A 25071-nucleotide genomic window follows, 5' to 3' on the forward strand; every position below is an offset into this window, starting at 1 on the left:
CCTGAGGCCGAGCTACCGTTTTGGAAGCTCAAGGCAGCTCGTCTTTGATTCTGAGCAGTGCTCCTTAAGCCCCCCTAACCACCTTCCTTTGGCCTGGATGCGACTCCAGAGGTTAGTGTTACGCCTGCTCAGTTCTGAGGGTCTTGGTGCAGGGAGTTGGGCTGGGAAGCGGAAGTCAGAGAGGGAGGCCTGTAAGGAGAATGATCGCTGTTCCCTCTCAGTCTTCCTTGCCGTCTTTATTTTTTTATTTTGCTTTTAAAAGATGGGGGTCTTGCTATGTTGCCCAGGCTGGTCTCGAACTCCTGGTCTCAAGCGCTCCTCCCACCTTGGCCTCCCAAAGCTCTGGGGTGACAGGCATGAGCCCCCGTGCCCAGCCTCCATGCAGTCCAGATAGCTGACTCAGTCTGGAGAGGAACCAGGGCAGGCACCCTGAGACGTGGTCTCAGTGGAGTAGGTGGTCCACCAGCCTGTGTTGGAGAATCAGACTCCTTAAGTCAAGGTCTTCCCAGACGTCTGGTTTTGCCTGCTCCATGAATGATACATCAAGACGCTGAGGCCCAGAGAGTGGAGAGGATGTGTCCACGGTGGCAGAGGGAGCAGGGCTCAGTGGCGTCGGAGCGAGACTTCTGGCCCCCACTCAGGGCCTGGCTCCCAGAGCGCCGGGTTTCAGTCACTGGGGCTTAGGCCGGCCCAGACGGGCTTGCAGCTCCTGCATCATGCCGGGGTGCATGAGGTCAAACCTGAAGGCAGAAGTCAGGCCCATGAGAATGGGTTCCCAGGTGCCCACGGTCTCTTCCCCACCCCAGCCGAGTTGCCCTGTGCCTACCCATGTCCCAGGGGCCTTCTCCTGGCTGGCACCGGGGTCCCATCATGCCTCAGAGGGCTTGGCTCTGGGGGTTCCTCCGGCTGGAGGGGTCTCTGCTCAGGGGCCGACAGTTCCTCCTCAGGAGGATTGGGGGCTGGGGGCTCCTCCTGCTGCTCCAGGGCTGGAGTCCGACGAAAAGAGGGCCGGGAGCGACGTTGTGAGGAGCTTCTCGAGAGGTGCACACGGCTCCTTGGGACAGAGACGTCTAGGAGGGACCCAGGGAGCGGGGCCTGTAGGAAAGGGAGCACAGAGGACCATGGGACTGGCTTCGGGATTCCACTCATTCCCCCGCCGCAGGCCCCACTAAGAGCCCTCACCTCACTCCAGCTGCTGGCAGCACCTCCTCTGGCACTGCCTGTGGCCTCAGCCGTCTCGGCTTCCCCGACTGACCCTGGCGCAGCTTCTGCAGGGGCCTGGTGTGTTGGCCACTCCTCCTGGCCCCTGACGTCTTCCAGGCTTTCTGGCTCAGTCTCCTTGGCCTCTGCCCTCCAGCCCCGGGTCACCATGAGACCCTCTGCATCAAGGAGCCTTGGTGCCTCTCCCTCAGGGTGGTGGTCCCCACGCCGCCCCTCCCTGTCTTCCCTCTGTTCTCTCTCCTGCCATCCGACAGCCTTTTCTTCCAACAGCATCCACTCTTCTAGAAGCCCTGCAGCCTCCACCGTGGCTCCCATCCCGTCTGCCCTCGCTGTCTGGGAGCCCACGTGATCCAGCCCACAGCTGTCCTCTGCACCTGCAGATTCCTCTGCCTCTACCCGCCCTCCCCCAGGTCCTCCCTCCCTGGCCTCAAAAGCCTCTGCTTGGCCACCTCTGCCTGCCACCTCTTCCTCTGCTGAGCCCTCCAGGCCAAATTCCTGCCCACCTGCATGCTCTCCTGCTGCTGTCTCTTCCCTTTCTTTCAAGTCCCAGCCTTGCCCAAGCGCCCCTTCCAAAGCTTCACCAGCACCAGCAGCGCTGACGTCTGGGTCCACCTCACCCCCCATAACCTCAGCAGCCACAGTGCCAGTCTGTGCATCCTCATGGTCCTGGAGGTCCACAGCCACCGCCTGCAGCCTCCAGCCTCTCCTGGGCGTTCTGTCAGCCTCCGCCTCCCCATCCTTGGTTTCTCTGGCATAGGCCTCTCCCAGTGACAGGCCAGGCCCTGCGTCTGCTCCTGTGCTTCCATCCAGATCCTGGTTCTCTGAGACAGATGCCTCTCCCTCCTCAATTCCACATCCCGTGTCCTGGGTTGTCAGCCCTTCCCCGCCTGCCTCTGGGACTTCTGATAGTTCAGACTCTTGGTCTCCTTCGGCCTCAGCCACCGGGGTCTGGCCTCCCGAAGCCTCCTCCTCCCACTGCTCGCCATCGGCCGCATCCTCCTGGGTATTTCCTCTCTCCATGTCCCTTCTCATGCGGTTTTCCCAGGCTCCTGGGAAGGCCTCGGAGGCCTCGGGCTTTACAGACTCTGCGTGCCTGGGACCTGCCTCCAGGCTCCTCTCCTGCTCCTCTTTGCTCCGGGCCAGAACTCCCTGGAGCTCCACCTCACCTGCCTCTCTTTCCTCGGGTTGCTTACTTGGGGTCTGGGCCCCTCCCATCAGCTCAGGTCCCTGGCCTTTGGTGACCCTGTGTGTGAGGCCACCCCATTCCACCCCCAGTGGGCCGCAGCTAGTCTGGGCCGCCTCGCTCTCCTCCCCTGTGAGCTCCTCCTCGGGCCTGGCCTCTGGAGTTACCTCCAAGTCAGCAGCGCCTTCAGCCTCTCCATCTGAGGGCAGCTCAGCCGCTAGATCCCTGCCACTCTCTCTCTCCTCCTGGGCCTCCTCTGCCTGTACCAGCTCCTCCAGCCTGGCCCAGTCGGCCCTGATCTCCAAGTCCCATCTCATCTCAGCCTCCTTCCCACACAGGTCCGCCTGACCCTCAAAGCTCTCGCCTGCCTCCTGGCCTCCCACAGCCTCCCTCCCTGCTGTCTGGCTCTCAGCAGCCTCTTCTGTTCTCTCAGTGCCCAGGACCTGGGCCTGTTTGGGGAAAGGGCTCACCTCAGCCTCTCTCTCCTCATCCCCCTCCTCCTCTAGGACCCAGACTTTTCCAGTAGCCTCTAGGAGCCTTTCTCCTGGGACTGCTCCATATTCTGTCTGTCTGACTCCCGGGAGGTCAGCCTCCTCTTTGCCTGAGGTTGTCCAGGCCTCATCCCCTCCTGAGGCTGTCCCGGCCTCCTCCCCTCCTGAGGCTGTCCCGGCCTCCTCTTCCCTGGCCGGGACTGTCCCAGCCTCCTCCCCGCCTGAGGCTGTCCCGGCCTCCTCCTCCCTGGCCGGGGCTGTCCCAGCCTCCTCCCCGCCTGAGGCTGTCTCGGCCTCCTCCTCACCTGAGATTGTCCTGGCTTCCTCCCCATCTAAAATTGTCCTCGCCTCTTCCCTGCCTGGGCTTGTTCTGGCCTCCTCTCTGCCTAAGATTCCCCAGTCCTCAGGCTCTGCCCCTGGGCCCCACGTCCCCCATGCCCTAGTGCTTTCACAGGCCTTTTCCACCACCACCACCACCTCTTCTCCTTTCCCAGCCCCTTCGGCCCCAGGCTCCTCAGTTTCCCCTGCATCTGCCTTCCTGACCCCCTGCTCCATCTCCCGGTTGTCCCCCGCCGCCTTTGGCCCGCCAGCACCAGCCTTCCCCTCTGGCTCCCCGTGCCAGGTCCACTCTGACTCCGCCCCTCTGGCCATCCCTGGCTCTCTCGCCCTGACCTCTTCCTCCTCCTCCTCCTGTTCCCAGATTCTCAGCCTCTCCTCTCTGTTCACTTCCTGCTCATCGGGCTCCTGCCTCTCCTGGGCTTGGCCGCTCCTCTCTTGGCAAGCCCCAGACCCTGCCTTGGATTTCTTTCTGGCCTCCAAGGGGGCACTTGGCTCCTGGCACCTGGCAGCCTTGGCTGTCTCACCAGCCCCACTGTCCTGCCTCTCTGCTTGGGACCCATGGGAGCTGCCATCTCCCCAGCTCCAGGTCTGTTCCACAGCTGAGCTCCCCGCTTCACGTCTTCTGTCCTCTCCAGGCCCTCTCAGCCCTCCAGCCCCCTCGTTTTGGCTGCCTCTAAGGCCCTCCAGGGCCTCCTGGGTTTCCTCCTCTACAATCTTCCCTGTCCTTCCCACGGCCACCGCCCCCAGTTCCTCAGCCGCCTGTGCCTCCCGCTCTACAGTGGGGACTGCATCTCCCAAGAGGTAGGAGACAAAGGTGCCGAGGGAATCCTAGGAAAAAAGAGGGAGGGGAGAGGCATTAAGGGGAGTCCCAGTCCTTTCCCTGGGGGTCCTGGCTGGAGGAGCCCAGGTTAAGGAACAGGGTACTGAGATCTGAGAGGAGAAGAGGATTTGCAGAAGGAGCCAGAAAGGGCATCGATTGGGGGTATGAGGACGCATGGGTGGAGGTGGGGTCTAAAATTCAGAAAAGATTAGGCCAGGAGTCTGCCTGATCCTGAGAAAGCAATCTCCAGTCTGAGGACATCAGAAGGAGGAGGGGAAAGGTGAGGCCCCAGGGGAGGTGCCCGGAGGTGAGGCCCCAGGGAATGGGGTGCAAGTCTCTGGCAGCTGTCTGCCCCTCTCACCAGTGCCCCCCTCAAGGCCTGGTGCAGCCCAGGGAGGTGTAGCCGGAGGAAGTCCATCCTGTCTGTGTCTGTGTGTCCAGAAAGCTGATAATGACCGTCCCCACCCACCAAGACAAGCCAATCTTCCCGAGGACCGAAGGCACTTCCTCTTCCCCTGTGTCTCCCTGATGTGTCCCCACCCCAGGCCCTGCCCACGGCCCCTGATGCCCACAGCAGCCCCCACTGCAGCCCAGGAAATGGGTGTACATCACACAGGGGACTCAGGTGCACATTTGGAAATAAAGGGTAAGGGAGAGGCCAGAAAAGTCAAAGTGGGAGCAGGAGACCTTAGAACTGGGGAGGGGGAGAGGGAGGAGACATGCGGCAATAGCAGCTCAAGTGACTCAGGTCTTGTATGCGCACCTCAGCCATTTCCGTCTCCCCTACAAGCCACAGCCACTCTGCAAGAGGAAGCTGGGGTTTGTGGTTCCTGTTTTGCCTGGGAAGAAAGAGTAGCAGTGAAGAGGGGGCTGGTGGGAGCTCTGACACATTTCAGTGTCATTAATGCTTCCGCCAGGGGCGGAAGGGGCCGGAATGGTGGCTCTAGGGTGCATCCCCTCATCTATGATTAGCCTTGCAAAAGAGAACTTGGCTAAACTTTATATTGTGGCTATCTGTGTCTTCCTCCCACCTTCCTGTGACTTCCTTGATGGCAGATGCCATGTATGAAACGCTGCTGAATTTCTAGAGCCCTGCACGGTAGTAGGATTCCGTTTTCCAGCAGTTGAGTGACCTGGGAGGCACGCTAGAGGGGGCACATTCTTTTTCTTTTCTTTTTTTTTTTTTTTTTTTTTTTGTTTTGAGACAGTGGCCGGATCTCTCACTGCAAGCTCCGCCTCGGGTTTACGCCATTCTCCGGGCCTCCCGAGAGTGGGTACCCGTGCCCGAGATCTTAGAGACGGGGCTCACCGCAACCTCTGCCTCCCTACAGGTTCAAGCCTCTTTTTCTTTTCTTTTCTTTTTTTTTTTTTTTTGAGACAGTCTCACTCTGTCGCCCAGGCTGGAGTGTAGTGTCGAGATCTTGGCTCACCGCAACCTCTGCCTCCCTGGTTCAAGTGATTCTCCTGCCTCAGCCTCCCATGCCCGGCTAATTTTTGTATCTTTAGTACAGACAGGGTTTTGCCATTTGGCCAGGCTGGTCTCGAACTCCTGACCTCAGGTGATCTGCTCACCTTGGCCTCCCAAAGTGTTGGGATGATGGATGTGAGCCACCACGCCTAGACCAGAGGGCACATTTCAAACAGCATTCTGAAGGCCTGGTGGTGAGAAAGAGCGGATAGAGCTGGCACAGCCCATAGCAGAGATGAGGCCGAGGACAAGAAGAGAATGCAGGATGCCACTTTCCACCTAGAGGAAGGTAAGAATATGATTCCTTATTTGGAACTACATAAAGTGACCTTGCTCTACTTCTCTACCCCATACCCTCCTTCTCCCCTCTCCAGCCCCACTTTCCTATTCCAATTAGGGCAATTGGATGAAATCACAGCATCAGAATCTTAGGCCTTAAAAACATTTAGTCTGGCCAGGTGCGGTGGCTCACGCCTGTAGTCCCAGCACTTTGGGAAGCCAAGGCGGATGGATTGCTTGAGCTCAGGAGTTTGAGGCCAGCCTGGGCAACGTGGCAAAATCCCGTCTCTACAAAAAATACAAAAATCAGCTGGGCATGGTGGTGTGCACCTGCTGTCCCAGCTACTCAGGAGGCTGAGGTGGGAGGATCGCCTGAGCCTGGGAGGTCAATGTTGCAGCAAACCAAGATCCTGCTGCTGCACTCCAGCCTGGGCAACAGAGCAAAACCCTGTCAAAAAAAAAAAAAAAAAAAAAAAAAAAAAATCTGGTCTAAGCACCACCTTTGATGGAGGCAGGAATCCTGCAGCAGCCTGCAGCCAACCCAGTGGCCCTCTGGTGCTCTATTTCTTATCACTATACAGGTCTCTAAAGTCACCTTTATGTGTAACATTGTATGATCGTCAGCAATTTTCCAATTTTTTTCACACGTATATATGTGTCTCTTCTTTTCTTTTTTACTTTTTCTTTTTTTGAGAGAGGATCTTTTTTTGAGAGACGATCTCACTCTGTCGCCCAGGCTGGAGTGCAAGTGGCATGATCATAGCTCACTGTAGCTTCACCTCCTAGGCACAAGTGATCCTCCCACCTCAGCCTCCAAAGTACCTGTGACTACAGGCATGCGCCACCACGCCCGGCTAATTTTTGTTTTATATGTATATATATTATACATATATATAGTTATATATATATTTGTACCTTGGTTTTCTCATCTGTAACACCAGGGGTTGAAGTGCTGTGATATTTTTTGGTTCTAGGATAATTTGGAAATAGGGATCTCTTAACATCTTGGATACTGCTAATAGATAATTCATGAAATCCCCTTAGATGGGTATTATGTTTATTTAGGTCTCTAAAACAATTTGTAAAGTCAACAGATGGGGATAAGAATGACCTGAAGCTAGTCGTCTTTGTTCGAAACCAGAAACACTCCTGCCTCAAAAAAAAAAAAAAAAAAAAAAAAAAAAAAACAAAAAAAAAAACAAAAAGGGAGGAGTAGGCAGGTCCATATTTGTTTCTGGCAAGTGAGTGCTGAAGGAAAGGAACTGAAGCCTCCCACAGCCATAACTGGTCCTGGCAGGATACCGTCTCGGTCTTGAGCGCCACTGATCTAAGGTCATAGCTCTGCTTGCTGCTCCCACCCGCTCCAGTTTAAAACCTGCGGTTCCAAGGTTCTCCGGCCCCTCCCTTTCTCACGCTCCGAAGCCGAGAAGGCCCAAAGCGAAGATAGAGAGGACCCGGAAGTAGGGAAAACCTCTGAGCACGTGATGGGGGAACACGCGGGTGCTGTCACGTGATCCGACAGCCGGCCTCTGCAAAGTGCAGAATGTTCTGCTGCTCTTAAAGGTACAGGCCGCAGGGTCCCTGCTGTAGACGGGGCGGGGGCGGAGTGCGATGGGTGGGGCGTGGTGGGTCGTAGGGCGCTCGAGATGGAGCCCCCAGCTTCCTTGATGGATCGCGGGGCGCGAGTGCCCCAGACAAGCCGGAGCTGGGACCGGCAATCGGGCGTTGATCCTTGTCGCCTGTCGCAGACCCTCATCCCTCCCGTGGGAGCCCCTTTTGGACACTCTATGACCCTGGACCCTTGGGGGACCTGAACTTGATGCGATGGGAGGCTGTGCGGGCTCGCGGCGGCGCCTTTCGGATTCCGAGGGTGAGTAATCTGGCCCACCCTCTTGGAGCGACCACCTCTGGCTCGCAGCCCACCTGAGGGGAGTGAGAGCTGACTCGGCTCCGGGAGGACACGCATGGGGCCGTCGTGCGCCAGAGAGTGGGTGGGGGTCATGCCCTCTTCTCGCTCTCCCAGGTGAGGAGACCGTCCCGGAGCCACGGCTCCCTCTATTGGACCATCAGGGCGCGCATTGGAAGAACGCGGTGGGCTTCTGGTGAGTGGCCTGAGAGTTCAGCAAGTGACAATGGCGTGGGAAGAAGGAAGTGACAGGAGGAAAGGGGGAAGAAGGAGTTAAGCTGCGCAAAGGAGCTGAACCCACAAATATTTACTGAATCCACTGGTTTGCCCGGGGGCAGCATGTAAAATTTCCAAACTTCACTCCTTATCACCTTCGGGATTTAGCCAGATCCTCATACCATCTGTAGGATTATTTACTTTTTTCCTTCAACCAATTCAGCCTTAAAGTTTTTTAATGCACATATTTTTTAAAAGAAAACTTTAAATCACGACTCCACATGGAAAACCAGCATTTTCCTAATGAACGTTTAAATAAATGCATCACTACTAAAACTTTTATTTTTTAAATTTATTTTATCTTATTCTTTTTCTTTCTGAGACAGGGTCTTGCTCTGTTGCCCAGGTTGGAATGCAGTAAAGCAATCGCAGCTCACTGCAGCCTAGAACTCCTGGGCTCAAGTGATCCTCCCACCTCAGCCTCCAGGTAGCTGTGACTACAGGCGTGCACCACCTCACCTGGCTAATTTTTTAATTTTTTTATAGAGATGGGGTCTCACTATGGGACCTGGGCTGGTCTCAAACTCGTGGCCTCAAGTGATCCTCCTACCTCAACCTTCCAAAGTACTGAGATTGCAAGCATGAGCCACCATGCCGGGCCTGAACCTTTTTTTCATTTAATTTTATTTTTGAGACAGAGTCTCACTCTGTCACCCAGGCTAGAGAGCAGGGGCACGATCTCGGCTCACCAAAACCTCCGCCTCCCAGGTTCAAGCGATTCTCCTGTCTCAGCCCCCTGAATAGCTGGGATTACAGGCACGCGTCACCAGACACAGCTAATTTTTTGTATTTTTAGTAGAGATGGGATTTCACCATGCTGGCCAGGCTGGTCTGGAACTCCTGACCTTAGGTGATCCGCTTGCCTCCACCTCCCACAGTGCTGGGATTACAGGTGTGAGCCACCGTGCCCCGCCCTGAAACTTTTAAAAAGGTCATCCATATACCTTCTAAAATCATACAAATACCAAGCCTTCGGAAATACTTCTAGCATTAACCTAAACATTGAGGACTTGGATCCTCCACCCACTTCCGGACTGGGTTAGAAGTGGCTTCCCATGTACTGTTTGGAAGAGTCACTTTTTAACCTCTCTGACCCTGGTTCCTCTACAGTCAAATGGGAAGAGTAGTATTATAGTTCTACTTCGAAGTCTTGTGAAAAGGCCCCTAATGAAATCTCTGGCATCGGACCCAGATTCCCTCCCATCACTGAGTGCAACTCTGGGAGATGAGAGTAAACAAACAGAACCTTTCCTGAATCCTAAAGGCCTTTGGTCTTATCTTGTTTTGATCCATATAGCATTCTGTGGGGGGGATAGTCAGGAGATAAATTTGTATCCCTATTTTGCACATGTAGACTGAGACTACTAAACAGCAGACTTGGTGCTTGAACACAGTCCTTTTGGTTTCGAGCCCCAGGATTTTTTTATTTATTTATTTTTTTTGAGATAGAGTCTCAAAAAAGCAGAATCTTGGCTTACTGCAACCTCCGCCTCCCAATTCAGGCGATTCTTGTGCCTCACCCTTTGAAGTAGCTGGGATTACAGGCGTGAGCCACCACGCCCAACTGATTTTTGTATTTCCAGTAGAGACGGGATTTTGTCATGTTGGCTAGGATGATCTCGAACTCCTGGCCTCAAGTGATCTACCGGCCTCAGCCTCCCAAAGTGCTGGGATTACAGGTGTGAGCCACCGCGCCCGACTTCCCCAGGATTTTTTTTTTTTTTTTTTTTTTTTTACTGTACTGAAGTGCATCAGAGGATGAGAAATGCCCCAGGAACTGAGTCACAGTGGGAGCTCAGAGGAGAGAGTGGTCATGGAGAGCTTCTGGGAGAGGCCTGGGAGGCTGGAAGTGAATCCAACTCTGTGATCCCAAAGCCCCTATTTCTTCCTCTTTTTTTTCTTTTTTTTTTTTTTTTTTGAGATGGAGTCTCACTCTTGTAACCCAGACTGGAGTGCAATGGTGCAATCTCGGCTCACCGCAAACTCTGCCTTTCAGGTTCAAGTGGTTCTCCTGCCGCAGCCTCCCAAGTAGCTAGGATTACAGGCATGTGCCACTTCTCCCGGCTAATTTCATATTTTTTAGTAGAGACGGGGTTTCTCCATGTTGGTCAGGCTGGTCTCAAACTCCCGACCTCAGGTGATCCGCCTACCTTGGCCCCTCAAAGTGCTGGGATTACAGGTGTGAGCCACTGTACCCGGCCTCTTCCTTTTTATTTTTTATTTTTGTAACAGGGTCTTGCTCTGTCACCCAGGCTAGAGTGCAGTGGCATGATCACAGTTCACTGCAGCCTCTAACTCCTGGACTCAAGCAATCCTCCACCTCAGCCGCCCAAGTAGCTGGGACTACAGTTTGAGCCACCACACCTGGCTAATTTTTTAATTTTTTGTAGAGATGGGGGTCTCACTGTCTTGCCCAAGCACCAAACCCTGTATTTCTGACCCCCACACTGAATGAAGATGGGATCTGGTGATAGAGGGAAAAAAAAAAAGAGGGAGCTGATTGAAGGGCACAGGTAAGGGGAGGTTTGGCACAAAGGCTACAGATGGCTGCAGGATCAGGAGGGAGCTGAGACCTGTCCTGCTCCTTCCAGGCTGCTGGGCCTTTGCAACAACTTCTCTTATGTGGTGATGCTGAGTGCTGCCCATGACATCCTTAGCCACGAGAGGACATCAGGAAACCAGAGCCATGTAAGTGACTCTCTACCACCACTACCATGGTTAGTCCCTGTGGGAAGATGAGGGTGTGGGACAGAGGCCCCCCTTGAAAAACTCATGGAATGGGGTGGCCAAGGGATGGCACAAGGTGGGGTAAAGTTTCCAGTCTCTGGCTGGGCACAGTGGCTCACACCCATAATCCCAGCAGTTTGGGAGGCTGAGGCAGGCAGATCACTTGAAGTCAGGAGTTCGAGACCAACCTGGCCAACATGGTGAAACGCCAACTCTACTAAAAATACAAAAACGGCCGGGTGCGGTGGCTCAAGCCTGTAATCCCAGCACTTTGGGAGGCCGAGACGGGTGGATCACAAGGTCAGGAGATCGAGACCATCCTGGCTAACCCGGTGAAACCCCGTCTCTACTAAAAAATACAAAAAACTAGCCGGGCGAGGTGGCGGGCGCCTGTAGTCCCAGCTACTCGGGAGGCTGAGGCAGGAGAATGGCGTGAACCCGGGAGGCGGAGCTTGCAGTGAGCTGAGATCCGGCCACTGCACTCCAGCCTGGGTGACAGAGCGAGACCCCGTCTCAAAAAAAAAAAAAAAAATACAAAAACTAGCTGGGTGTGGTGGCACACACCTGTAGTCTGAGCTACTCAAGAGGCTGAGGCAGAAGAATTGCTTGAAGCCAGGAGGCAGAGGTTGCAATGAGCCAAGATCATACCACTGCACTCTAACTTGGGCAACAGAGTGAGACTCCGTCTCAAAAAAAAGAAAACTCTTGAATGTGTTATCTAAACAAAGTCCATTTACAGGGCCATCTGTGGCCTGTGGTCTAGTAGGGTGAGACTCATATGGAAACCCCCTCTTCATTGTGCATGCAGAGACACTGAGGTCCTGAGAGGTCAGTCACTGCCGACCCAAAGCCATCCTTCAATTGAAGGCAGAGCTGGGCTGGGAGCTGGCTCTGGGTGTCTATCCCTCTGCTTCCAGGGTGAAAGACATCGTTTTCTTCCATCAGGTGGACCCAGGCCCAGCGCCCATCCCCCACAACAGCTCATCACGATTTGACTGCAACTCTGTCTCTACGGCTGTGCGTACTAATCTCACCTGGTCCTCTCCTGACCCAGGGCCCCTGGGTCTATAGACCCCACTCCCAGCCCTTCACTACCCAACTGGGACTGTCATGATTAAAACCGTTGAGACCTGGGCTGGGCGCATTGGCTCACACCTGTAATCCCAGCACTTTGGGAGACCAAGGTGGGAGGATCACTTGAGCCTAGGAGTTTGAGACCAGCCTGGGCAGTATAGTGAGACCCCATCTTAAGGAAAAAGAGGAAAAAAAGGGTATATGTAATAATCGAGACCTTAATAGAATTTCTGAGGCTGAGGCGGGCAGATCACTTGAGGCCAGGAGTTCAAGACCAGCCTGGCCAACATGGTGAAACCCCATCTGTACTAAAAATACAAAAATTAGCCAGGTGTGGTGGTGCATGCCTGTAATCCCAGCTACTTGGGAGGCTGAGGCAGGAGAGTCACTTGAACCCAGGAGGTGGAGGTTGTAGTGAGCTAAGATCGAGTCACTACACTCCAGCCTGGGTGGCAGAGTGAGACTCAGTCTCAAAAAAAAAAAAAAAAAGATATATATATACATATATATAAAGTTTCTGAGCCCTTTCTGTATGTAGCATATATTAGCTCATTTAATCCACACAGCAGTCCTGTGAGCTAGGGGCTATGATATCCCCATTTTCCAGATGAGGAAACTGAAGCTGATAGAATATAAACTCTTGACACACAGCTAAGGAGTGGCAGAGCTGAGACTTGAACCCAGGTGTGCCTGACCCCAGAGCCTGTGTTTGTAGCAGGCCAGCTCCTACCTCTCCTTGGCCACGTGGTTGGGAGGGTTGTCCCCTGGAACCTCTGGGGTCTCACTCCTTTCTCCTGTCCCAGGCCGTGCTCCTGGCAGACATCCTCCCCACGCTCGTCATCAAATTGTTGGCTCCTCTTGGCCTTCACCTGCTGCCCTACAGGTCTGGGTGGGAGTAGCAGGAGGCAGGGCAGGCAGGAGCTGAGAATGGGGAGGCTGGGAGGGCTGAGATGCTGAGAGTAGAGACTGACCTTCCCTCTCTCTTCCGTTCTGGCCCCCTCAGCCCCCGGGTTCTTGTCAGTGGGATTTGTGCTGCTGGAAGCTTCGTCCTGGTTGCCTTTTCTCATTCTGTGGGGACCAGCCTGTGTGGTGAGTGTGCGGTTCTGTGTCAGATGGGGGTCCCTGAGGAACCGCATCAGAGCATTTGTGGGAAGAGTCTCCCCAGCCTCCCAGAGGAAAGAGATTCATTCTGTCACCGTCAGAAGCCTGCTAGGGCTATCAGCAGTAGGAGATGGGATACTGGGAAAATTGGAAGGGGTAGGCAGTGGAGGAGACGGGAGAAAATGGATGAATTAGACGGAGATTGAGGTGAACAAAGTCAAGACTCTGTGATGGGTCAGGCACGTTGACTCATGCCTATAATCCTAGCATTTTGGAAAGCCGAGGCGGGCGGATCACCTGAGGTCAGGAGTTCGAAACCAGCCTGGCCAACATGGAGAAACCGTGTCTCTACCAAAAATACAAAAATTAGCTGGGTGTGGTGGCACGAGCCTGTAATCCCAGCTACTCAGGAGGCTGAGGCAGGAGAATCTCTTGAACCTGGGAGGCAGAGGTTGCAGTGAGCCGAGATCACGCCACTGTACTCCAGCCTGGGTGACAGGGCGAGACTCCATCTCCAAAAGGAAAAGAAAATAAAAAGAAAAAGACTGATGGAGGGGCAGAGCCATCAAGGGTGCATGTCTGCTCCTGGTCTGATAACTGGGTGGATGGAGGTGCCACTCTTCATGAAGGGACACACAGGGGAGGGGGACTCTGCTTCAGACCTGGAACCTGGCCTGTACGCGAGATCTGTTTGTTGGAGTCTCTATGAGGTGATATGGAGGAGGCCATGGCTAGACACCTTAGGGGCCTGGGCGATGTGGCAAGGCGAGGTGTTACCACTCCGTTGCTTGTCCTCCCCCCAGGTGTGGTCTTGGCTAGCATCTCATCAGGCCTCGGGGAGGTCACCTTCCTCTCCCTCACTGCCTTCTACCCCAGGTAAGCAGGTGGAGCAGGGAATGTGGGGAGAGGCTGTCATATGGTCGGCCTTGGTCCTCCTGAATGTTCCTGTGTTCTCCTTCCCAGGGCTGTGATCTCCTGGTGGTCCTCAGGGACTGGGGGAGCTGGGCTGCTGGGGGCCCTGTCCTACCTGGGCCTCACCCAGGCTGGCCTCTCCCCCCAGCAGACCCTGCTCTCCATGCTGGGTATCCCTGCCCTGCTGCTGGCCAGGTGAGCTGCCCTGAACTGGGAGGGAGAGGGGTCCAAGGAGAGAAAACTTGGCCATGGCCAGGCGTGGTGGCTCACGCCTGTAATCCCAGCACTTTGGGAGGCCAAGGAGGGCGGATCGCCTAAGGTCAGGAAACCAGCCTGGCCAACATGGTGAAACCCCGTCTCTACTAAAAATACAAAAATTAGCCAGGTGTGTTGGCGGGTGCCTGTAGTCCCAACTACTCAGGAGGCTGAGGCAGGACGATGGCTTGAACCCTGGAGGCAGTGGTGGCAGTGAGTTGAGATCTCACCATTGCACTCCAGCCCGGGCGACAGTAAGACTCTGTCTCAGGAAAAAAAAAAAAAAAAAAGAAAGAAAACTTGATTATGATTGCAACCTTCAAGTCCCTACCTTGCTCTGAAGGGAGGTGGAATCTGGACTCTGATAGCCCCACGTGTGAGTCCTAGAGCTGCTACTTTTTAGCTGTGTGGTGTTGAACAAGTTACTCCACCCCTCTGAACCCTCAGTTTCCCCATATCTCAAATGGCAGTCATTCTTGCTTTCCTGGGAGGTGATGAGGGTAATGCATTCAGCACAGTGTGGTTCCCAAGGTGATTAGAAATAGGATGAGGGTGGACTTTGATTAGTTCTTTTTTTTTTGAGACAAAGTCTCGTTCTGTCACTCAGGCTGGAGTGTAGTGGCTGGTGTGATCTCAGCTCACTGCAACTTCGGTCTCCCGGGCTCTAGTGATTCTCCTGCCTCAACCTCCCACGTAGCTGGGACCACAGGCCCATGCCACCATGCCTGGCTAATTTTTTATATTTTTAGTAGACACGGGTTTCACTGTGTTGGCCAGGCTGGTCTTGAACTCCTGACCTCAAGTGATCCACCTGCATTGGCCTCCCATAATGCTGGGAATACAGGCGTGAGCCGCCATGCCTGGCCTGATATAGTTCTTGTATTTTCATGCATATTAGGAAGCACTTTGGCCAGGCATGGTGGCGGGGTGAAACCCGTCTCTACTAAAAATACAAAAATTAGCCAGGCTTAGTGGCGCTTGCCTGTAGTCCCAGCTACTCGGGAGACTGAGGCAGAAGAATCGCCAGGAGGCAGAGGTTGCAGTGAGCCGAGATCATGCCACTGCACTCCAGGCTGGGCAACAGAGCAAGACTCATCTCAAAAAAAAAACAAAAAAAAAGGAAACACTTTGAACTAGCCAATCACACCTGACCCTTCACAAGATTAGTGCTTAGGACAAGTCCAGGTAGAAAAAGTGAGTCCATTTAAAGGAAGATATTAAGTAAATATATATATATACACACACACACACACACACACACACACAGGAGGAATGTGGATATGGCAAATAACATGAAGTCAGAACCTAAGTGACTAAAATCGAGGAAGTTCTGGCCTAGCACAGAGTGAACGTATAATTAATGGGAACTAGAGCAACCATTAGAATAATAATGGCCAGAAAACAGAACTGACTCGCTTGATATGAGCCAGCAGTCCAAATGAGGGCCTGCTGAGCATAGTGGCTCATGGCTGTAATCCCAGTGCTTTAATAGACTGAACCTGGAGGACCACTAGAGGTGAGAAATTTGAGACCAGCCTGGGCAGCATAGCGAGATTCCATTTATACAAAAAATGGAAAATATGAGGTGGGCTTAGTGGCAAATGCCTGTAGTCCCAGCTACTTGGGAGGCTGAGGCAGGAGGATTGCTTGAGCCTGGGAGGTCGAGACTGCAGTGAGCTATGATTGCACCACTGCATTCCAGCCTGGGTAATGGAGAAAGACCCTGTCTCTGAAAAAAAAATCACAACAAAACAAAGGCCCATGAATAGGAACAACAAGGAGATAAATTCAGCTCCAAAGAAGGAAGCCTTTGTCTACAATTGGGGCTCTCCCGCACACTGTAGGCACCTTAGAGGCAGTGAGCTACCCATCTTTGGAAGTGTTCAAAGGTAGAGGTGTTCCCTGGGAAAAGAGTGGCCTAGACAGTCCCTGGGGACCTTCCCAGCCAGTAGGGTTCTCTGACCCTGCCTTCATCCTACTCCTAGCTATTTCTTGTTGCTCACATCTCCTGAGGCCCAGGACCCTGGAGGGGAAGAAGAGGCGGAGAGCTCAGCCCGGCAGCCCCTCATAAGAACCGAGGCCCCGGAGTCGAAGCCAGGTAGGAGACACCCTTAGAGAGGTCACTTTCTCTCTGGGTTTGGCCTTTTCCTCTCTGCAATGGACACAGTTATGAGGGGAAAGAGAGTGAGTGTACTGGTTATGGGAAAAGCCTTTGTCTATTTGAGAAATACTTGTTGAGGCCCAGCACAGAGGCTCACGCCTATAATATCCCAACACTTTGGGAGGCTGAGGCAGGAGGATCTCTTGACCTCAGGAGTTTGAGTCCAGCCTGGGCAACAGAGCAAGACCCTGTCATAAAAAAGAAAAGAAAGAAAGAAAAGAAAGGGAGGGATGGAGAGGTATTAAGTGAGTACTTACCATGTGCCAGGCATTCCAATCACAAGTGCTGAGGTCCTGCGGTGGGGATAAGCTGGGATGTTCTAGCTCAAGTGATCCTTTGGAAGTGTTCAAAGGGATAAGCTTGAACCAGGAGGCGGAGGTTGCAGTGAGTCGAGATTGCACCACTGCACTCCTGCCTGGGCAACTGAGTGAGACTCTGTCTCAAAAAATAAAAACAATTTAAAAAGAGATATGAAGAGGTCTCACCTGGTTAGCTTTTTTTTTTTCCCATCATGGTAAAAAGTATGTATATTACTCGAAGTTTACCATTTTATTATTTTTTTATCTTATTTTATTTTTTTGAGACGGAGTTTCACTCTTTTTTTTTTTTTTTTTTTGAGACGGAGTCTCGCTCTGTCGCCCAGGCTGGAGTGCGGTGGCGTCATCTCGGCTCACTGCAAGCTCCGCCTCCCGGGTTCACGCCATTCTCCTGCCTCAGCCTCCAGAGTAGCTGGGACTACAGACGCCTGCCACCGCGCCCGGCTAATTTTTTGTATTTTTAGTAGAGGCGAGGTTTCACCGTGGTCTTGATCTCCTGACCTTGTGATCCACCCGCCTCGGCCTCCCAAAGTGCTGGGATTACAGGCAGAATTTCACTCTTGTTGCCCAGGCTGGAGTGCGATGGCGCAATCTCAGCTCACTGCAACCTCTGCCTCCCGGGTTCAAGTGATTCTCCCGCCTCAGCCACCTGAGTAGCTGGGATTACAGGCACCCGCCACCACACACGGCTAATTTTTGTATTTTTAGTAGAGATGGGGTTTCTCCATGTTGGCCAGGGTGATCTTGAACTCCTGACCTCAGGTGATCCGCCCACCTCAGCCTCCCAAATTGCTGGGATTACAAGCGTGAGCCACTGCGCCCAGCCATTTTAACAAATTTTAACATTTTAACAATTCTTAAAATTTGTTACATCCAATCCAGTGGCATGTAAGTCACTTCCCACTGTTGCGTGGTCTGGTTAATTCTGTCACACCCGGCGCCTCTTTGCCGAGTCTTCAGTGTGAAAACTTCATCTGCTCTTCTCTTTCTGTTCCCCTGCAGGCTCCAGCTCCAGCCTCTCCCTTCGGGAAAGGTGGACAGTGTTCAAGGTTCGGATGATGGCTGGGGTGTGTCCCCATGGGGGTTGCTCACCTCCGGGCCCCCCACTTACATCTTCTGCCTTTTCCAGGGTCTGCTGTGGTACATCGTCCCCTTGGTCGTGGTTTACTTTGCCGAATATTTCATCAACCAGGGACTTGTGAGTGAGGGGTGCTGGGAGGGGTGTGGAGGTGGTGACTGGGGCTGGGACCCACACATGCCCCGTCCATCTCCCCTGTCTGGTCTTTGCTGCAGTTTGAACTCCTCTTTTTCCGGAACACTTCCCTGAGTCACGCTCAGCAATACCGCTGGTAAGAGGAGCGAGGGCGGTGGGCTGGGAGGGCGCCGTGGTGATGGGGCTGCCCTGCTCAGTAGGGACCCCGGGGAGTGGGATGGTCCCTGGAGGAGCCTCCTCTCCTACTCCCTACCCTAACCTCAGGTACCAGATGTTGTACCAGGCAGGCGTCTTTGCCTCCCGCTCTTCTCTCCGCTGCTGTCACATCCGTTTCACCTGGGCCCTGGCCCTGCTGCAGGTACCAAACCCCTGCCCCTCACTCCGTTCCCACCTTGGCTCCCAGCTTCCCCAAACTCCCCTGCTTCCCACTATCAGTAGGAAGTGTAGTTTTTTTTTGTTTGTTTGTTTGTTTTTTGAGACAGAGTCTCACTCTGTCGTCCAGGCTGGAGTGCAGTGGTGCAATCTTGGCTCACTGCAACCTCTGCCTCCCGGATTCAAGTGATTCTCCCGCCTCAGTCTCCCAAGTAGCTGGGATTACAGGCGCCTACCTCCATACCTGGCTAATTTTTGTATTTTTAGTAGAGGTGGGGTTTTGCCATATTTGCTGGTCTTGAACTCCTGACCTCAGGTGATGTGCTGGCCTCAGCCTCCCAAAGTGCTGGGATTACAGGGAAGTAGAAATTGTACACTATCATTTCTTAGCACAGGGAACCGAAGTCCAGCAGGGCTCCATGTAAAATGTATAGCCTCAGGAGCCAAGTACTCAGCCACTGAGTGACTTAGGGCAGGTCTTAGAACCACTCTGAGCCGCAATTTCCTCATGTATAAATTGGATGTGGCCAATACCTATTTTTCAGAGTAATTGTAAGAAATAGAGATGAAAGAAAGAATGGAAGAACAAGGTTTTGTATTGTGTATGTGTGTGTGTGTGTGTGTGTGTGTGTGAAGCCGTGTGGTGATTGGGCTGGGCCAGGTGGCTCATACCTGTAATCCCAGCACTTTGGGAGGCTGAGGCAGGTGGATCATTTGAGCCTGGTAGTTCAAGTCCAGCCTGGGCAACATGGCAAAATCACATCTCTACAAAAGTTAGCCAGGTGTGGTGGTGCACACCTGTAGTCTAGGAACCTGAGGTGGGAGGATCACTTGAGCCTATGAGGTTAAGGCTGCGGTGAACCAAGGTCATGCCTCTGCACTCCAGCCTAGGCAACAGAACGAGACCCTGTCTCCTGAAAAACGAAAAAAGAAAGAAAGAAAAAGTCAGGACCTTCCTCTGTCGCCCAGGCTGGAGTACAGTGGCATGATCATAGGTCACTTACCTCATGCAAAGAGACAGGCTTTCAAATGATGTTTCTAACTATAAGAAAATGCGCAGTTCCTTTATTCTAGATAGTTAATTATAATAGAATTGGTGACTTTGTAGTCAATGGGTTATTTATCTTAAGGGTGGTGAGCAAATTCCACTGCCCTTGGTAAACAGTAGTTTACAGCTTTAAGGGCACAAACACCCTTCCTTACAACAGTCTAATAAAAGGAGTTTCATATAACCAGTATTCATTGTTTCAAGGTTACAAATCCACAGTCCCTGGAGGTCACTGTTACAATAAACTGTCAACTGTGACAGGAAAGTCCTCTGCCCTTGAAATTTAGGAACTCCGCCAGTGGTGGTTCACACCTGTAATCCCAGCACTTTGGGAGCCGGAGGTAGGCGAATCACCTGAGGTCAGGAGTTCGAGACCAGTCTGGCCAACACAGTGAAACCCCGTCTCTACTAAAAATACAAAAATTAGTCGGGCATGGTGGCATCTGTCTGTCATCCCAGCTACTCACTAGGCTGAGGCAGGAGAATTGCTTGAATCTGGGAGATGCAGGTTGCAGTGAGCTGAGATCGCACCACTGCACTCCAGCCTGGGCCACACAGAGCAAGACTCCATCTCCAAAAAAAAAAAAAACCTTAGGAATTCAATTCTGTGATAGCAAAATACAGAAATAGATATTATACTTTAGGCCAGGTGTTGTGACTCACACCTATAATCCCAATGCTTTTGGAGGCTAGGGTGGGGGGCGGACTTGAAGCCAGGAGCTTGAGACCAGACTGGGCAACATAATGAGACCCCCATCTCTAAAAAAAAAAAAAAAAAAAAAAAAAAAAAAAAACAGGCGGGAGAATTGCTTGAGCCCAGGAGTTTGAGAGAGCAGCCTGGGTAACGTCATGAGACCCCATCTCTACAAAAAACAGGGTGTGGTGACATTCACCTGTAATCCCAGCTACTTCGGAGGCTGAGGCAGGAGGATCGCTTCAGCCCAGGAGTTCCAGGCTGCAGTGAGCCATAATCATGCTACTGTATCCCAGCCTGGGTGAGACCCTATCTCAAAAAAAAAAAAAAAAGAAAAAAAAAAATTACACTTTAATATTATGGCAAAAGCATGTAAATATCCTCCAACCTTCTGCCTTATTTATCTGAGCAGTGCTGCAAGCCCAGGGTTTGTACCCACAAAACCCCAGATTTATAACTTGGGGTGCTTCTAGATACCACTGAAATATGTAGCTTATGGTTTTAAGCTACATGTTTTTAGCTATAATTTTTTTTTTTTTTGAGATAAAGTCTCGCTCCATTGCCCAGGCTAGAATGCAGTGGTGCAATCTTGGCTCACTGCAACCTCTGCCTCCCACATTCAAGCAATTCTCAAGCCTCAGCCTTGCGAGTAGCTGGGATTACAGGTGCACGCCACCACGTCCGGATAATTTTTTGTTTTGTTTTGTTTTGTTTTTTAGAGACAGAGTTTCACTCTTGTTGCTCAGGCTGGAGTGCAATGGCGTGATCTCAGCTCACTGCAACCTCCGCCTCTGGGATTCAAGCGATTCTCCTGCCTCAGCCTCCTGAGTAGCTGGGATTACAGGCACGTGCCACCACACCTGGCTAATTTTTGTATTTTTTAGTAGAGATGGGATTTCGCCATGTTGGCTAGGCTGGTCTTGAACTCCTGACCTCAGGTGATCCACCCACCTTGGCCTCCCAAAGTGCTGGGATTACAGGCGTGAGCCACCACACCTGGCTAGGGGTGTGTCCTTTTTAATGCTCAGCTTTAAGTCCACCTCAGATTTAATGAATTAGGACCTCTAGGGTAAGCCCTGCTTGGGGCATTTGTACCTAGATCCCCAGGCGATGTTTACGTGTACGAAAAGTATGAACCGCCAGGAGGTGGCCTACACACCGCACAAGAGGCAACGTGGCATGGTCAGGGCTAGGAGAATGGCACCTCCCTGAGAGACTGGGATACAGAGGTGGGACCTACACCCTGGGGTGGGGATCAAGGAGGCTTCCTGGCCAAGTGCGGTGGCTCCTGCCTATAATCCCAGCACTTTGGGAGGCTGAGGCAGAGGGGCAGCAACTGCTTGAGGCCAGGAGTTCAAGCCCAGCTGAATAGGATGCCCGCCTACTCCCACCTTGTTTTACCGTAGTGAACCAGTGGTTTTTCAAACAGGGGCAGTTTTGCTGCCCAGGGGATGTTGGGCAACGTCTGCAGGCATTCTTTGGTTGTTACAACTAAGGGATGCTATGGGCATCTAGCGGGCAGAGGCCAGGGATGCTGCTAAATGCACTGCTGTACGCAGAACAGCCCTCACCACACAGAACGACCAGCACCAAATGCCAAGAGTGCTGCAATTGAGAAATCCTGGTTTCGATGGTCCCACTTCCTTTAGGAAGCCTCCGGGTTTTTTGTTTGGTTGTTTGTTTGTTTGTTTGTTTTTTGAGACAGGATCTTGCTCTGTCACCCAGGCTGGAGTACAGTGACACAGTCATAGCTTACTGCAGCCTCCACCTGCTGGGTTCAAGCAATTCTGCTCAGACTCCCGAGTAGCTGGAACTACAGGTGCATGCCACCACGCTCAACTAATTTTTAAATTTTTTATAGAGACAGAGTTTTGTTATGTTGCCCAGGCTGGTCTCAAACTCCTGGCCTCAAGTGATCGTACCACCTCGGTCTCCCAATGTGCTGGTATTACCTGCATGAGCCACCACACCAAGCTGAGGCTGGGATTTTTGTTTTTTGTTTTTTTTTTTGAAATAGAGTCTCTCTCTGTTGCCCAGGCTGGAGTGCAGTGGTGCAGTCTTGGCTAACTGCAGCCTCTGCCTCCCAGGTTCAAGCGATTCTCCTGCCTCAGCCTCCCAAGTAGCTGGGACTACAGGACCACTACACCCAGCTAATTTTTGTATTTTTAGTTGAGATGAGGTTTTACCATGTTTAGCAGAGACCAGGCCAGGCTGGTCTCGAAATCCTGACCTCAGGTAATCTGCCTGCCTCAGCCTTCCAAAGTGCTGGGGATTACAGGTGTGAGCCACCACCCTGGGCTGGTGTTGAGATTTTATCTAGGCCTGGCAGCCCTCTCCTTCACCAGTATCTCCTAGAACCAAGGGCCCCTGGAGGAGAGGTCCCCTCTCCCTCCCTGCCCCACCCTGGGCCCAGGCTCAGCCTCTCCCTCTGCTCACAGTGCCTCAACCTGGCATTCCTGCTCGCGGACGTGTGGTTCGGCTTTCTGCCAAGCATCTACTTCGTCTTCCTGATCATTCTGTATGAGGGGCTCCTGGGAGGCGCAGCCTATGTGAACACCTTCCACAACATCGCCCTGGAGGTCAGCACCGGCCGGGCAAGGGCTGTGGGTGGCCTGTCCAGGGACACCCAGGGCAGGGATGTCTGGGACTGAAGCCTCACCCCTGCTCTCTGCCCTCCCAGACCAGTGATGAGCACCGGGAGTTTGCAATGGCGGCCACCTGCATCTCTGACACGCTGGGGATCTCCCTGTCGGGGCTCCTGGCTTTGCCTCTGCACGACTTTCTCTGCCAGCTCTCCTGATACTCAGGATCCTTGGGACGCAGGTCACACTCACCCATGGGCAGAGGGGCAGGTCACATACCCAGGCCCACCCTAGAGCCCCTCCACGAACTGTGCTCCTGGCCTTTCCAGCAGGGCTGGGAGTAGGGAAGGGCTAAGACCTTGGTCCCCTTGCAGGGGGGGCTAGCCATTGTCTCCCGCTCAGGGAGCTTCTTCCTGGCATCATGCCCTCTGAATAAATGCCGATTTTATCCATGGACTTCTTGTGCTGTTTTTGTCTCTAAAAAGAAAATACTTTTATTATGAAAGTAATACATGACTACTTTCCTATATATAGACAGCATCAAGAAGGTATGTCAGCAGATTTCTCTCTTTTTGTTTGTATTTTTTGTTTTGTTTTGTTTGACAAGAGTCTCGCTCTGTCACCCAGGCTGGAGTGCAATGGCGCGATCTTGGCTCACTGCAGCCTCCACTTCCCGGTTCAAGCAATTCTCCTGCCTCAGCTTCCCGAGTAGCTGGGACTACAGCTGTGCACCACCACGTCCGGCCAGTTTTTATATTTTTAGTACAGATGGCGTTTTGCCATGTTGGCCAGGCTGGTCTCAAACTCATGACCTCAGGTGATCCATCCGCCTCGGCCCCCCAAAGTGCTGGGATTACAGGTCTGAGCCACTGTGCCTGGCCTCTGCCATTTTTAGGCCTTATGTATTCATTCATTCATGCATTCATTGTATGGTACAATCTATAAATAATCATGTTGGACATTCTTTCCAGCATGAAAGTTTCCAGAGAAGTGGAAAGAATTGTGCAGTGAATCACCCTGAGTGTGCACTACCAGGTTCTATGTTAACATTTTGTTACAGTTGCTTTATCATGTAGTCCAGACCCCATCAAATCTATCTACTCACTGTTCCATCACACCCTGCTGAGGCATTTTATTTTTTATTATTTTTTTTTATTTTTAGAGACAGGGTTACACTCTGTCACCCAGGCTGAAGTGCAGTGGCACAGTCATGGCTCACTGTGGCCTGGACCTCCTAGACTCAAACAATCCTCACACCTTGGCCTCCCAAGTAGCTGGGACTACAAGTGCATGACACCAAACCCAGGTAATTTTTTTTTTTGTAGAGATGCGATCTTCCTATGTTACTCAGGCTGATCTTGAACTCCTGAGCTCAAGCAATCCTGCCTCGGCCTCCGAAAGTACTGAGATTACAAGCATGAGCCACTGCTCCTGGCCTATAGTCCTGTTATTAGGTACAGTTTATATACACAGTAAAAAGTATAAATTGTTAGCCGGGCGCGGTGGCTCACGCCTGTAATCCCAGCACTTTGGGAGGCCGAGGTGGGCGGATCACGAGGTCAGGAGATCGAGACCATCCTGGCTAACATGGTGAAACCCCCGTCTCTACTAAAAATACAAAAAAATTAGCCGGGCATAGTGGCGGGCGCCTGTAGTCCCAGCTACTCGGGAGGCTGAGGCAGGAGAATGGCATAAACCCGGGAGGCGGAGCTTGCAGTGAGCCGAGATTGTGCCACTGCACTCTAGCCTGGGCAACAGAGCGAGACTCCGTCTCAAAAAAAAAAAAAAAAAGTATAAATTGTTACATATTTTTACAGTAAACAGAGTCTGGGCCAGGCGCCATGGCTCACGCCTATAATCCCAGCACTTTGGGAGGCCAAGGCGGGCACGGGTGGATCACCTGAGGTCAGGAGTTTGAGACCAGCCTGGACAATGTGACAAAACCCTGTCTCCACTAAAAATATAAAAAATGATCCAGGTGTGGTGGCATGCACCTGTAGTCCCAGCTACTTGGAAGGCTGAGGCACGAGAATTGCTTGATCCTAGGAGGCAGAGGTTGTGGTGAGCTGAAATTGCGCCACCGCACTCCAGCCTGAGTGACAGAGCAAGACTCTGTCTCAAAAAGAAAAACAACTGAGTCTGGCTTAGTGTTTCTCATACTTCATTGTTACCCTTTCTAATATATTAACCATATTTGAACCTAACAGTAGTACTTTTATTTACTTAATAGTTTTCATTAAAGCAACTAACCTTTAATATAAATTCAGTTATTTTAAAGGGAAGCATCATTATTAAAATCATGAGTTTGAGGTGATATATATGTATTTTCTACTATACTTTAAATAGTTATGTAACTATTGGAGTTTAAAATGAACATACAAGTTCCCCCTGAGGCTACTCCATCATGACCAGTGATGTTTGTGGACCCAAATCTAGGAAATGCTGACCCACTGGTTAATAGCATGGGCTTGGAGGGCAGAAGGAACTGACTTTCAGGTGCCAACCCTGCCATTCACTAGCTGTATGACCTTGGGCAAGTCACTTCACCTCGCTGCACCTCAGGTTCCTGATCTCTCCAATGGGATAATAATAGCACCAGCACTTCATAAGGTGCTTTTGGAAACTACATGAG

At 52.3% G+C, this 25071-nt stretch overlaps 2 protein-coding genes across 9 annotated transcripts; one reads left to right on the top strand and one right to left on the bottom strand.

Annotated features, from left to right (window-relative positions):
- Positions 1-223: 223 nt before the first annotated feature.
- On the bottom strand, positions 224-5199 carry APOBR (apolipoprotein B receptor). The gene is made up of 4 exons (XM_050773913.1): positions 4416-5199; positions 1183-4062; positions 827-1095; positions 224-740 (listed from the first exon to the last, which is right to left on the bottom strand). The coding sequence occupies exons 1-4, from the start codon at positions 4470-4472 to the stop codon at positions 671-673; spliced, it is 3276 nt and encodes a 1091-aa protein (XP_050629870.1). The 5' UTR covers positions 4473-5199; the 3' UTR covers positions 224-670.
- Positions 5200-5396: 197 nt separating this feature from the next.
- Positions 5397-22895, top strand: CLN3 (CLN3 lysosomal/endosomal transmembrane protein, battenin). 8 transcript variants are annotated; one of them, XM_050773955.1, is made up of 17 exons: positions 5397-5811; positions 7169-7364; positions 7550-7671; positions 7825-7903; positions 10575-10671; positions 11656-11727; positions 12588-12667; positions 12788-12873; positions 13689-13761; positions 13849-13992; positions 16038-16150; positions 17533-17579; positions 17660-17728; positions 17824-17879; positions 18008-18101; positions 22296-22436; positions 22538-22895. In XM_050773955.1, the coding sequence occupies exons 3-17, from the start codon at positions 7626-7628 to the stop codon at positions 22655-22657; spliced, it is 1317 nt and encodes a 438-aa protein (XP_050629912.1). In that variant the 5' UTR covers positions 5397-5811; positions 7169-7364; positions 7550-7625; the 3' UTR covers positions 22658-22895. The 8 variants fall into 8 exon arrangements, with proteins under 8 accessions (XP_050629912.1, XP_050629910.1, XP_050629911.1 ...); XM_050773953.1 differs by having other exon boundaries at positions 5397-7364; XM_050773954.1 differs by having other exon boundaries at positions 5397-7671.
- Positions 22896-25071: the final 2176 nt, after the last annotated feature.

Source organism: Macaca thibetana, chromosome 20 (genome assembly GCF_024542745.1).
Source record: "Macaca thibetana thibetana isolate TM-01 chromosome 20, ASM2454274v1, whole genome shotgun sequence".
Lineage (NCBI taxonomy): Eukaryota > Metazoa > Chordata > Mammalia > Primates > Cercopithecidae > Macaca > Macaca thibetana.

Coding starts and splice junctions, on each gene's coding strand:
- APOBR (XM_050773913.1), bottom strand. CDS start 4,472: ATGGACTTCCTCCGGCTACACCTCCCTGGGCTGCACCAGGCCTTGAGG. Junction 4,063..4,415: donor AGGCCTTGAGGGGGGCACTG/GTGAGAGGGGCA, acceptor CTTTTTTCCTAG/GATTCCCTCGGCACCTTTGT. Junction 1,096..1,182: donor CTGCCAGCAGCTGGAGTGAG/GTGAGGGCTCTT, acceptor CCTTTCCTACAG/GCCCCGCTCCCTGGGTCCCT.
- CLN3 (XM_050773954.1), top strand. CDS start 7,626: ATGGGAGGCTGTGCGGGCTCGCGGCGGCGCCTTTCGGATTCCGAGG. Junction 17,729..17,823: donor ATTTCATCAACCAGGGACTT/GTGAGTGAGGGG, acceptor TCTTTGCTGCAG/TTTGAACTCCTCTTTTTCCG. Junction 17,880..18,007: donor CACGCTCAGCAATACCGCTG/GTAAGAGGAGCG, acceptor CCCTAACCTCAG/GTACCAGATGTTGTACCAGG.